This window comes from Lissotriton helveticus, chromosome 3_1 (genome assembly GCF_964261635.1).
Source record: "Lissotriton helveticus chromosome 3_1, aLisHel1.1, whole genome shotgun sequence".
NCBI classification, from domain to species: domain Eukaryota; kingdom Metazoa; phylum Chordata; class Amphibia; order Caudata; family Salamandridae; genus Lissotriton; species Lissotriton helveticus.
Window position 1 is genome coordinate 1,767,210,887 of NC_136061.1, and position 13,727 is coordinate 1,767,224,613.

General features: G+C 48.3%; 1 protein-coding gene across 4 annotated transcripts in view; it reads right to left on the bottom strand.

The window, feature by feature from the left end:
• Window positions 1-1,072: 1,072 nt before the first annotated feature.
• RCC1 (regulator of chromosome condensation 1) overlaps window positions 1,073-13,727 on the bottom strand; it is an 80,779-nt gene continuing 68,124 nt past the window's right edge. For all 4 annotated transcript variants that reach the window (XM_078682590.1, XM_078682589.1, XM_078682588.1 and 1 more), the window contains one exon: window positions 1,073-2,515. In XM_078682590.1, coding sequence (XP_078538716.1) covers window positions 2,337-2,515 — 179 coding nt within the window. In that variant the 3' untranslated portion in view covers window positions 1,073-2,336. The remainder of the gene's footprint in view (window positions 2,516-13,727) is intronic.

Below are 13,727 nucleotides of genomic sequence, written 5' to 3' on the forward strand. Positions count from 1 at the left end.
TTATGGAGTGTTAAACATCGGTTAAGTATAGGATCACTCTACCTATGTTGTAGACATGGTCTACTCAATTTTTCAGACCATTGATTGATCTGCATACATTGGTATTCTAGTTTTAATTACACAAAGCAATAGAGGTACATAACAGAACTCATTGTAGCTCATAACATTATACACCAAGGTTCTTAGGGACACAGGGTAACCCTTACTTTTGATGATACAATTGGAAATATGACATGAGTACATTTGGATATGAGCTTAATAGAAGAGTCCGTCTTTTGTTTGCAAAGTGACCCCCCCATTGTAAGATGGCTTCTCGGTTAGCCCTGTTTCTATGTTTAATTCACTATACACACACACACACACATTACCTTTGTGTGGTGCTATGAGGAACAGCAAGACCAGTTTCGGATAGAAACGCATTGGGAGCAGTTCAAAATAAACATTGAAGCATTGAGACCAGCCTGATATAGTGTGCCTTTGTTACTCCACTAGGATGTACACACACCAGTGTCCATATCTAGTCACAGAATGATCCCCACCCAGTACATTGCCACTGACAAAACAGTAAATCCCCCCCCCTTGCATCTTCTCAGAAATCAACACTAGAAAGTCTGGGGTCTGGCACGGAGAGTACTAGTACAGATGGGTAACGATTGTCTGAGAAGGTGGTCAAACAAAGTCAGCAGAATTTTTATAAGGCCTTTTAATCTGCATAAACACTTTCTGGAATTGCTACAGGAAGCGACAAAGCCATTCTCAGCTTAAAAGCCGACCTTTCGGGCCAATGTTTCATAATAACCCCATTAATCTGAAATCCTTGAAGGTCAGGACCGCCTTGGGTTAAGAAATGCCCTTCGAAGCAGAGGGCAATTTCCTCTCAATATTTAAACTCAGTCATGGATTATTCACCCTCAGAAAGCATTAAGCAGTAAATCCACATTGTTCCCCTGTCAAATGAAAGCAAACCAACACTTGGTGAAAAACAGTAAAGAGAGGGAGGGTACGGATAGGTAATCAAGAGGCGTGTAACATAGAACACAATGTTTTACACAACATAATAAAAACAAGCTGGTGCTTAAAAAAAGCATATTTATTAAAAAGTCAAGATTTCCCAGGTTCCCCCACCCCCTCCAAATCCCCATTCAAAATAGTTTACTCATTCGTTAAAAAAATAACTTTTGATTGTTTGTTTTGTACAGAATGTGTTAATACGTATTGCTGTTGGTAAACCCTAAGAAAATAGACAGGATGGGAGGGTGCTCCTATGCGACAGGGCGTATGGAGTACAAGGTGTATAAAATGAAGGCAACACATACGTCCCATTGCAAATGTGATCAGTTCAGAGGCTCAGTCCCACACAACTATTAGTAAAATGCAGGAGGATCCTTCCTATTTGGGTTTGGGGAGACAGTGTGAAACTGAAGTTTGCTTTTAGTACTAAGAGGAAGGATCCACTGTGATGCAGCTTTAGAGCCTTCAGCTACTCTAATGGGATGTGCAAAGTATCAGAGATGGTAAGGCTGATTTCAATGAATACTGGTCACTTTCCTTAACTTGATTGGCATATTTGGCCTCTCGCTCTAGCTTTTCCAATGGTATGACTTTACCGGCAAGCAAAAGGTACAATTAAACAGACATGCTGCGTCTAAGAAAGGGAGAAAGAGGATGGAGGCAAATATGTGAAAATGTCTCTGCAGAGCCTGGGAGAAATAGCAGAAAGGGCCATGGAGGTAGGAGATGAAGCAGGATTGATTGGCATAACCACTACGAAAGCCAGTTTTTAAAACCAGGTAGCTTTACACCAGTTATGAAGGAAGAACAATCATCACAGGCCCATTCCCACTTAGTATGATAAATAAAATACACTTGCCAATGAGGTAACACTGGTGTAGTGTTCAGCGTGTCCACAAGAAGAACAAGCTTTTGAACAAAGTTGATAGCTTAGTGAACTGTACAGCAGCCCTCTGGCAAACTCTTAAAAAGTACTTTGACAGGGTGTCAACATGTAGCTACTTCCTGCCAACTAGCTAGCATAAATTTGCATTGCATTAAACACGAAAGGAGTCTTGTTGTGCGAGCGTAAAATCAATTATACAGAGCCTCACAAAAAAAGTATGACCAATGGCGAAAGAGCAGAGACTAACGTATAGAGAGGAGTCTATCCTTGATAAAGATCCACCCAGGCATGCAGATATGTTATTATTAGATTTTCTTTTTTTAGAAGGAGCGAGCACATTTGTGATTTGTAGTCCACTGATCCAAAAGGAAAGCTACATTTGTTCAAATCTGTTGATAATGGGATTTCGTTCCAGAGTCCTTTGAATAGCAGGCAATCATCAACTCTGTTCCTCCTGGTCTCGAACTAGCAAGACTGTATGCTGTCCACCACTGGACACTGACAGAACCACACGGTTTTCAAGCTGCTTCCCCACCATCTCAAATGGACTCCAGGCATCATCCTCCTCCCCGTTACCCAGCTGGTAGTTGGTGCCCATGCCCCAAGAGAAGACTCTCCCTAAAAGAGAAAACGAAAGGGTCGTAAACATCAAGGGAACACTATCTTACATACAAGATCAAAATCATTTGCTCAAGGAGAGGACAAAAAAATAAAATGGTGCACCTATGGTAGTAACAGGAAATGGTTAGACAACAACCACGGTTAGGATAAGTCTCCCACAATAGGAGGTGTTTTTTGAGAGAAAGGAGGGCATAACATTTGGAACCAAGTGTCACTTTAGAGGTCTCGATTGAAGAGACTAGCTTAGTTTTCCTAACAAAATCATAAAAATCTGTATAGTATTCAGAGGCACTTTTGGTCAGTCCACTTCCTTCATGGGTCATTCATATTCTGTTTTTGCGCACAAAGGGATAGCTGTACCACTCATTTATAGGTTTGCCAACTTTTTACATACTGCATGTGCAAATAAACTTCATGCTTGACAAGCCATACACTTTGGCATTGCCAATGCTTGTGGTTTTTAAAGTACTAAGATCACGAAAAAAGGCCAGAACTAAAAAGAAATCCACATTTGGCTCATTAATTTCCATGAAGGTCAAAATCACACCGCCTGATGGCCATCTTTTAGTCTTACACGCCCTGGGAATTTAGTTTTATTGCTAACTATACAGATTGTATCTGATAATAAAAGTAACTATTACAGTTCAATTTCCACACTTCTACACAAAAAATGCTTAATGATACAATATTTGTGAAAAGCAGCCAGTTTAATGGAGGGACATCGATATTATCCATGAAAAATAAACACAATAAATCCACTGAGCACAAGCAGTCCCAGTACTTGCTCTCCATTACAGTGTTTCCAATAAAGTTGGACCTTTAAGAACATATTTTTTAAATGTGTATACTTTATTTTCAGAGAAAATGATCGCCTTATTCCTCTACAATTAGTTCATGCTCCTCACTTGGACTGCAAAACACCAAGGAAAACAAATCTACCATCTAATCATGCCCAGTAGAGAACAGGACCAAAACATTTTCTATTTTTTCCTGATCTTCACACTTTAAGTCAAAGGTAAGATCTTGCAGGTTTGCTACACTACAAGCACGAACTGAAAATATATTCACAAGGGGGGGGGGAACAAAACAAAGATTGAAAGTCAATGGTACAGTATCCAGCCAGCATGGTGTCATTAATTGTGTAATTTACAGATGTTGCAGTGATTTTATCAATGGTGTCATAGAACAGATCATGACTGATTTAATATGTAAGGGCATAAGCAGTGCATGGCAAGGGCACAAGTTATTTGAGATGCATATAACTGGTGTAATACAGTGTTTAAAAACATTACAGTGTCACTGAAATTTTCACCCAACTATAACGTTACTTTAATCTGTTTTTCCAGTGAATTCCCAGACGCAATGTTTAATTATCAAATGTAACGCTGTGTATGGCCTGTGTCTAACCCCTTGAAGGCCAGCAACCCCACGCCATGCACAGCCGATGGGATGGGGTGGGGTGGGGTTGGGTGCAGGGGGGACAAAGCCCTGCGCTTAACCCCCTGCAAGTGCCCAGCCTCCACTTCCCCTGCTGGGTGGCCTTCAACCGTACGCAACAAAGCCTGACCCTGCAGCCAAACCCGTGCAAGTGCCCAATCCCTCCTCCCCCTTCAGCCATGAATAGCATGAAAATGGCAGGCCTTGCTCCCTACCACCTACCTACCGTCTCACACACCTTCTGGCATGTGGTTGGTCTTGCAGGTCCTGGCCACACTAGGGCAGATATACTGATCTTGTCAGAGTCCCAACAACTATTGGCTTCACCAAAGAGTAAGCATGTTAATATATTCTATAAAAATATATAAAGCAGACCTAGGTCCAAAAAATAACCTATTTTTCATGAACTGGATATTTCAGTAATTCACGCAATGTTTACCATCAGTAATTATAAAAATTGTTTGATAAAGTTGTAATTAAAAAAACTGACATGTCTGAGTCGTAACAGTTTTGAGGACTGCATTTTGTGGATGGAAATTTTTTAAAAGAAAGACTTGGAGAGAGAAAAAAATTTCGGAATCTCTTCATATTTATCAGCTCACAAAATGCAATCATAAAAAACAAGCATTGGCATTGCCAATAGGTCTCGCTTGTGGGACCTTATAAGTTGAATATGCTACTTACCAGTATGCATCTGTTCTTGGCATGTAGGGCTGCTAACATTCATATCTATTGCATAGATCGCCGCCTAGTGTTGGGTCCGGATGATTGCACATTGTTGTCCTGGAAGAGTCTTCGAAGTATCACGAGATAGGTGGCTCCTCCCCTGGACTACAGTGCGCATGGGCATCGACTCCATCCCCAGATTGTTTTTAGCCATTGTGGCAGAGATGGAGTGAAATAGTGTAAAGGATGTCCATGCTAATGATTGAATGCAAGAGAGTATCCACAGCCGCTACGGGCACCGGGGAGGAGGGTGGGCGATATGAATGTTAGCAGCCCTACATGCCAAGAACAGATGCATACTGGTAAGTAGCATATTCAGTTCGAGGCATGTGGGCTGCTAAATTCATATCTATTGCATAGAATACATAGCAGTACCTCCATTAACGGCGGTTGCCTGTGCCAGCTGCAGAAGTCTGAAAGAGTGTCTTGAGAACAGCCTGTCCTACAGCTGCTTGCTGCTTGGAATGCACATCGACACAGTAATGTTTTGTAAATGTGTGTGGTGTAGACCACGTGGCTGCTCTACAAATGTCTTCCAAAGGAATGTTCCCTAGGAAAGCCATGGAGGCCCCCAACTTGCGTGTGGAGTGCGCCCTTGGGGGTACTGTTAAAGTACGTTTAGCTTTCTGATAACAGATCTGAATGCACTTAACAATCCATCTGGCTATTCCTGCTTTGGAAATAGGGTTGCCTTTGTGCTGGGCTGAGAAGGCAACAAAAAGTTGTTGTGTTTTCCTAAAGTGTTGTGTTCTGTCAATGTAGTACATCAACGCCCTTTTAACGTCTAATGTATGGAGCATTCTTTCTGCTACTGTTTGTGGGTTTTGAAAGAACGCGGGCAGGTCAATAGTTTGGTTGATATGAAACTGTGACACCACCTTAGGAAGGAATTTGGGGTTAGTGCGGAGCACTGCCCTGTTTGAATGAATCTGGATGAATGGCTCTTGGATCGTGAGCGCTTGTAGCTCACTAACACGCCTGAGCGATGTAATAGCAATGAGAAAAGTCACTTTCCATGTCAGGAACTGAATCTCGCATGAGTGGAGTGGCTCAAAAGGTGGGCCCATCAGCCGAGTGAGGAACACATTGAGGTTCCACACTGGAGCTGGTGGTGTTCTCGGAGGAATGACTCGTTTCAGTCCCTCCAGGAAAGCTTTAATGGCAGGCACCCTGAAAACAGAGATGCTGCCTGTTCTGGAGATAAGCCGCTATGGCGGATAAATGTATCCGAATGGAAGCGTACGCTAGATTGCATTTGTAAAGATGTAACAAATAGCAGATGATGTTAGGAATGGATGCATCTAGCGGGTTGATGTTGTGGGCTGTACAGTAAATGACAAACCGCTTCCATTTTGCTGCATAGCAAGCTCTGGTGGTGGGCTTTCTTGCCTCCCGGATGATGTCCATGCATTCAGGAGGCAGGTTGAGGTAGCCAAACTCTAGGACCTCAGGAGCCAGATCGCCAGATTGAGCTGTTGCGGATCTGGATGCTGAATGTCGCCATGGTTCTGCGTCAAGAGGCTTGGGGAGAGATGCAGCCTTTGATGCGGTACCACGGAAAGTTCTAGAAACGTGGTGTACCATGGTTGGCGTGCCCACGTTGGAGCAACTAGGATGAGCGTCATCGAGTGTTGCTTTAGCTTTCTTGCCACCAGCGGAATGAGAGGCGCTGGGGGAAAAGCGTACGCAAATCTGCCTGACCAGTTCATCCATATCGCATTCCCCAGCGATTCCGGGTGAGGGAACCTGGCGGCAAAGCTTTGGCATTTTGCGTTTTCCCTTGTGGCAAAGAGGTCTATCTCTGGATGACCCAACTGCTGGAAGTACGGGTGGAGTACTGATGGATGTATCTCCCACTCGTGCATTTGATGGCTGTACCTGCTGAGCAGATCCGCCATCTGATTGTCCTTGCCCGGGAGGTGTTCCGCCATGAGGAAGATGTTCCTCTAAATGGCCCACTTCCACATGCTCTGAGCCAGATGAGACAGCTGTGGAGTGTGAGTACCTCCCTGCTTCTGGATGTAGTACATGGCTGTCATGTTGTCCGTCCGGATCAACACGACCTTGTTGCACAGATGTACTTTGAAGGACTTGAGCGCCATGAAGATTGCCATCAGTTCCAGGTAGTTGATGTGCAACTTCTGTTGCTGCGTTGACCACAGTCCCTGCACTGTGTAGTGGAGCACGTGAGCTCCCCACCCCTGGAGAGATGCGTCAGTCGTTAAAATAATCTGTGGCACAGGCTCTTGGAACGGTCGGCCCTTGCAAAGGTTGTGTGGATTCCACCAATGCAGAGAGGTGTATGCCCGACCGGTCACCAACACTAGGTCTGTTAGTTGTCCCTGAGCCTGTGTCCACTGATTTGCCAAGCATTCTTGGAGCGGACGCATATGCAACCTTGCGTGCGGGACTATGAAGATGCAGGAGGCCATCATGCCTATCAACTGCATGAACACTCTCGCTGGTAGTGAGTGTTGCGGCCTGAACCTCTGGATGAGCGACTGAATGTTGTCGATCCTCACCGGGTTCGGCTGAGCCATAGCAGTCAGGGTATTTATCGTCGCGCCCAGATACTGCCGCACATGGGCTGGCTGAAGGTGCGACTTTGGGTAGTTCAGTGAGAACCCCAGACTGTGAAGGAGGTGAATGGTGTGGGACATGTCTGCGGCGCACTGCTGTTCCGACTTTGCTTGAACAAGCCAGTCGTTTAAGTAAGGGTAGACATGTATGTTCTGTCTCCTGAGGTGCGCCGCAACTGTCGCCAGACACTTTGTAAACACTCTGGGGGCAGTGGTCACTCCAAAGGGTAGGACTTTGAACTGATAATGCCTGTTTTGGATGGTGAACCGGAGGTATTTTCTGTGGGATGGGTGGAGTGGTATGTGAAAATAAGCGTCCTTGAGATCCAAGGTCGCTAGGAAGTCCCCTTGGTTTAGCAGGGGAAGAATCTGCTGCACCGTCAGCATGTGAAAATGTTCTGACAATATATACAGGTTGAGAGGGCGTAGATCCAGAATGGGTCTGAGGGATCCGTCCTTTTTTGGGATAAGGAACTACAGGGAATAGACCCCTGTACCTTCCTCCTCCACTGGTACGAGCTCTATTGCGCCTTTTTGCAGCATCACCACCACTTCCTGCTGCAATAAGTGCAAGTGCTCTGCCGACATAGAATGTCGTCTTGGGGGAATGTTGGGAGGAGTGGATGTTAACTCCAAACAATAACCGTACTGGATAAGTTCTCACCCACCTGTCTGTGGTGATGGATGTCCAGACTGGCAGGAACTGCTGGAGCCTCCCCCCGACAGGTGTTGGATGGTCGGGGGGCAGTGACAGAGTCACTGTTTGTTGGTGGCAGAGGAACGGGAGTTGTTGTTTCCTCTGCCTCTGCCCTTGGTACTATTCCCTCTGTAACCCCCTCTACCTTGCTTGGGGTACGAGGACTGTGCGCCACCTTTCGTGAATTGTGTCTGTTGTGCCAGGTGTCCCCTGGTAACACCGCGGGTACCTGAGCGACGAAAAGTGCTCCCCCTGAATTGCTGAGACTGAAGCGCCCCCATGGACTTTGCTGTCTCATTGTCTTTAATTTTTTCGAGGGTGGTGTCAACTTCAGGGCCAAACAGTCGGTCATGATTAACGGGCTGGTTGAGTATAGTTGTTTGAATGTCAGGTTTAAAACCTGATATGCGAAGCCATGCTTGGCGCCGTAACATGACGCTAGTGTTAATACCCCTAGCCGCTGTATCCGCCACATCAAGCGCACACTTTATTGCAGCGTTTGAAATGAGCTTTCCCTCCTGTATGAGCATCTCGGCTGCCTCCTTAAACTCATCTGGTAGGTGTTGAAGGAGCTGCTCTAGTGTGTCGTAATGCGCCCTATCATATCGTGCCAACAGTGCCTGTGTGTTCGATATGCGCCAGATATTGGCAGCCTGCGCAGCCACCCTTTTGCCAGATGCCTCAAGCACTTTCGACTCCTTGTCTGGGGGAGGAGCTTCACCCGTCATCTGGGAGTTCGCCCTTTTGTGGGCATTTGCGACCACCAACGAGTCCAGAGGCAACTGTCCCCGAATATATGCAGGGTCACCAGGTGCCGCTCTGTATTTCTTTTCAATACATGGGTTCACCACTCTCGCCCTGGTAGGTTCCTTAAAGATTTCTGGGGCATGCTTAAGGACACCTTTTAGCATAGGAAGTGTTTTAACAGTCTTTTCTGATGCTGAGAAAGTGTCAAACAAAAAATCTACTCCCACCGGGTCTGCATGCATGTCCACATTATGATTTGCAGCTGCCCGCTCTATCAAGGCATTAAATGCCGCAGAATCCTCAGTTGGGGATGTACGTGCACCAAAAACCTGTGGGTCTTGTACCACCTGATGGCCGCCCTGGTCACCTGTGTCGTCATATGAGTCCTGTTGTTCATCAGGGTCATTGTCAGCTGGGAAATTGCACTGGTCATCCTGGTCATCTTCCTCTCCCCCTGACTGGGTGGGGGAAGGTGATGGGCTCCTCCTTGGTGGAGGCTGAAGAGGTTCAACAAGGGCAGGACTGTCCTGTGCCGGCCTTTTCTTCTTAAGTGGAATGACATAGGATTCCAATGGCTGGGAAGTGATCTTTCGCTTATAGAGCGTCAATTTCCCAGTTTCGGCATCTGCCACCTAGCGTCGAAGGTTCTGACGGGTCAGTGATCTTTGGCACCGATCTTGGTGCAAATGCCTTCGGTGCCACCTTTGGCGGCAGTGTGTAGAGAAGCTTGCTTGAAGGCTTCGCAGGTGCGTCAACCAGTTTCGGAGCCGACGTGTGAGTGGTCGACGTCAAAGTCTTCTCCCGAATACGTTTGAGGGAGTCCGTGACCTGCTTAGTGAAGGAAGCGGAGGGTTTGGTAACTGATGCCCCACGTCCGTCACTATCGGAGGCCCTCGGTGTCGACGAGGTGTCCGCCGACACATCTTCGGCTTCAGTGGTCCGTGCCTCCTTTGCAGGCTTATGCGCCGATGGCGTTGCTTTCGATCCGGCGTCTTTGTGCCGATGCGTAGGGCCTCCGGACCTCGGGTCGTGTCCCTTTGTTGACTGTGCCTCGATCTGGCGTGTGCCTGTCGGCGCCGCAGTCGCGTCCGAAGGACTTTGAACAGTCTTAGTGGACTTTACCGGAGGAACCGCGCTAGACACGTGTTGGACGGCCTTTTTTGAGGACGGGTCCTTGGCCACCTTTTGTGGCGGTGTCGGCTCGACAGCCTTCTTCGGTGTTGGCTCGACAGTCTTCTTCGACTTCTGAGTGCTGGAGGGCGACGATGTCGATGACGTAGCATCCGTCGGCAGTTTAGATGGTACGGCGGCCATCTTTGGTGTCGTCGAATCCGAAGGTTTCGGTTTCGATGGTACGTCGGCCATCTTTGATGTCGTCGAATCCGAAGGTTTCGGTTTCGATACGCGCAATGGCGTCTCCGCTGTTGAGTCCGTGGCCGGGCCAGAAGGCGGGGCCGGGGATAGCGGTGCAGGGTCGTGGGTAAGGCCGAGTGGCGATCCCGTGACCTGAGCCTGAGTCATGTAACTTTCGGGGCATAGCTCTTCCTCCGAGCTATCTTCCGCGGCCCCATAAACTTCTTAGTCGTCCCCTACCCTCGACGTATTCAAGGTCCTGGCCCTCGACGGGTTCTCCGGGATCGGCCTCTACCTCCGTCGACGGTGGTGAAATCTGCAGATGATGGCTTGTGCCTTCTGCCTCGGGCTCGTCGAAGATGTCATCGGGTGCCGGAGCCTCTCGCTGGGCCTCGAGGCGCGCCGAAGCTTGAGCGTCTTCTTTGACCTGAATTTGGAGCAGGCCATACAGTCCTCCTCGTTGTGGTCCGGCGAGAGGCATTTGTTACAGACCGGATGCACGTCGATATGTGGGTACTTGGACCCACAAACGGGGCAGCGCTTGAACGGACTTCGTTCCATGGTAAGTTCGTCGGGGTCTTGCTGCGACGACAGGGCCTTGTTGTCCGAAGAGTTATTGACTCCGCAGAAGTCCGACTCAAAGAGTCGGATGGAACACGAGGCCGGACGCGAACAATACCGACAGGTTAACGAAGGCCTTTTGGCCTTAAAGAAGTAAGTTTATCGATTCCGACAAGGAGACGTCGAAATCACATCCGAACCCAATGGCGGAAAAAAACAATCTGGGGATGGAGTCGATGCCCATGCGCACTGTAGTCCAGGGGAGGAGCCACCTATCTCGTGATACTTCGAAGACTCTTCCAGGACAACAATGTGCAATCATCCGGACCCAACACTAGGCGGCGATCTATGCAATAGATATGAATTTAGCAGCCCACATGCCTCGAACATTTAGTTTTGCAGCACAATATCCTTGTTGCACCAATGATATTATGCTGCAAAACTAAATACTTATAAATAATAGTAAAAATTAGCGTGGACGAAGTTACATAAATTAAAACAAGACGGAATGGAAGGCAGAGAAGGGGAGGGGGGAGGAGAAATGCGACACGGCGGGCAGGGGAGGGGGCCGAGTGGGGAGAGCGGCGAAAAAAAATGTCAACAAATGCGTGCGCCGGGAAACTGAGCCATGACTAATTAGGGGAGGAGAAGCCGAGAAGTCGCAGAGCGCACGCTGGGCGAAGCCCTTTGATGTGCTGTGCGGCGGGCGTTAAAAAAATGCAATTAGGAGGGAGGGAGGCTGATGCGCGTGCTTGTTTGATCACGTGATTCACGTGAACGTAAACAAAACCGCAGCAGAAAGCCCTTGGTTTGACGAGGATTTTGGCTACTTGAATTCTCGCTCCGCTCGATGCGCTTGCGCGCATCGATAGGTCGCGAGACCTAAAAACCACAAGAAGGCCTTGTACTCCACTTGAAACACATTGAGCTCCTACTAGTAGTTTAAAAAAAAAACACCTTGGTATGTTCTCCTTGGGTCATGGATTTAATGCCCCCAAAAAAGATTTTTTTGAAAATGTTGCTGCTGGGCTACTATGCTCCCTCCTGCCTCTTCGAAGCAGCTGGCTCTGCAAATTCTGCACCAAAGTGAGGAATAGTGTGCAGAGAGCCCAGTGGAACCCCAAAGCTAGGCAGAGATAAGAGTAGATAGCACCTTACGCTCTATTTGTGGTAGTATAGTCGAGCAGTAAGGCTGTATCAGAGGGTAGTGTTAAGCATTTGTTGTACACACTCAATCAGCAAATGATGATGTCACTCTCTCAAAAACTGAACTCAGATCAATTGGTTTCGCAAAAAAATATTTTGTGATTTTATTTTCTAGAACTAAGCAAGCACAGGTGAGCAATAAGTACTTTACAGTAGTAATGCTGTTTGTATATGCACTTTGATTTGATTACAGTAGAGCTACTAGTAATGCAATGCTTTTGATATACTGTACATATACTTTGAATTGGATTTTTAGAAGAATGTCATGTAGATTACTTTACAGTTTACTTTTCTAACAGTGCAGTATACCGGGATACTGCCCTGGGACATTTCCTGTAAACAGGTAAGTAAAAGCAATTTTGTTATTTAGTAACAGTTTTAAAGGGTTTCTTAGATTTTCCAACTCCACACTTAGAAACTTTTCACAGAAAAAAAACTATTTTATGGAGGAGAATAGAAGAAAAACTATCAAATGTTATTTTATGAAGGACAATAGGGTTATCGGTTCAAAGGTAAGTATTCGGTTGTGGGAGTTGGTACTCTGGGGGTAGACTCAGGAGTCCCAGGGGTCGAGGATGTACTCTTGTTACACCCTCAGCGGCACTAGGGCGGCTGGGCACAGAGTGCTTAGGCCAAATGTTATCCAATGGGGGATAGGGGCCTCCAGTTGGTGGTTGTGGAAGCAAAGCTCCTGGACTTCAGCTCAGGGCAAATGGGGTAGGGGTGGCAGGGGAGCATTCATGCTAGCACAAAAGGTGCACCCTCAGTGGCACTGGGGCAGCCCGGTGCAAAGTGCTGTTTTGGCGTTTGGCACCCTGTAGCGATCAAAGGGGTGTTACAGGCAAGTACAGGTTGGGACCGGGCTTGGCGCGCGGCAAGATGGCAGCACAGTAGAGCTGCTCTGCCGGCCACCGCGATAAAATCCTGTAATATCCTGCCCCGATCGTGTCGACGATCGCAATCTTTGGTGGTCCTATGCCAGGAGTGACCCTCGACTTTCAGCTGGAATCCAGGGGCTCGAGGGGACTGCGGCCCGTGGTAACGCTAGCTGCGGCCTTGAACGGGCTGGCCGAACGGTGCGCTGCAATCGCCATCTATCGCGGCTGGAAGCACCGCGGTGGTGGCCAGGTCTGTGAGGCATCGTGTGCAGGCGGCACAGCGCCTGGGGCTGCAGGATTGAGTTTGGGCTGCGGGGCCCGTGCGGGGCCTAGAACTGCCCGGCCTTTGAGTTGGAGGACGCCGGGGGAAGCACTGCAGTCTCGGCCGCCCTGAGACGCGAGCGGCCGGCTCCGGAGGCCCGGGAAGGCCGCGGGCAGGCCGCTGGGCCGGCATCGAGGATCCGGGCCTGGGTGGCGGACGACACGGGGATAATAACTGGCTTCAGGTGCATGTGCTGACTTGCTGGGGTCTTGAGTGAGGGACTGGACTTTGTTTGCTTGACTGTGCACCCCGCGGAGGGCCCCTTGTGGAGATCTGCTTCTTCCCGCCTCCCCTCTTGTACACACTGGGTTAGAGGAGTTTGGACGGGACCTGGGACTTCGCGGGCGCCCCCCCCCCCTCCAATAACTACATATTGCGAGCTGGCCTGGTGCTCGGTTATCCCTCCTCAGCCAGGGGGGGTGGGCCTGTGGTGTGGACGGAGGCCGAGAGTGGCTGTGGACTGGTGGTTACTGGGCACGCTAATTAGCACCCCTCCAGACATCGCATCGGAGCACATTCTGGCCAACATAAGAACGAGGGGGCAATGCGAGACGCCGCGGTCATAGCTAGCTTCAGGGGGGCTGCGAAGATCTGCTGCTGGCTTGGTTTGGACGGCAGGCGCCACGGGTGAAGGACAAGCGGTTCGTAGACACTCACTACCGTTCTACGAGGCCAACATGGGTAAACCGGAGAAGTCCCAACC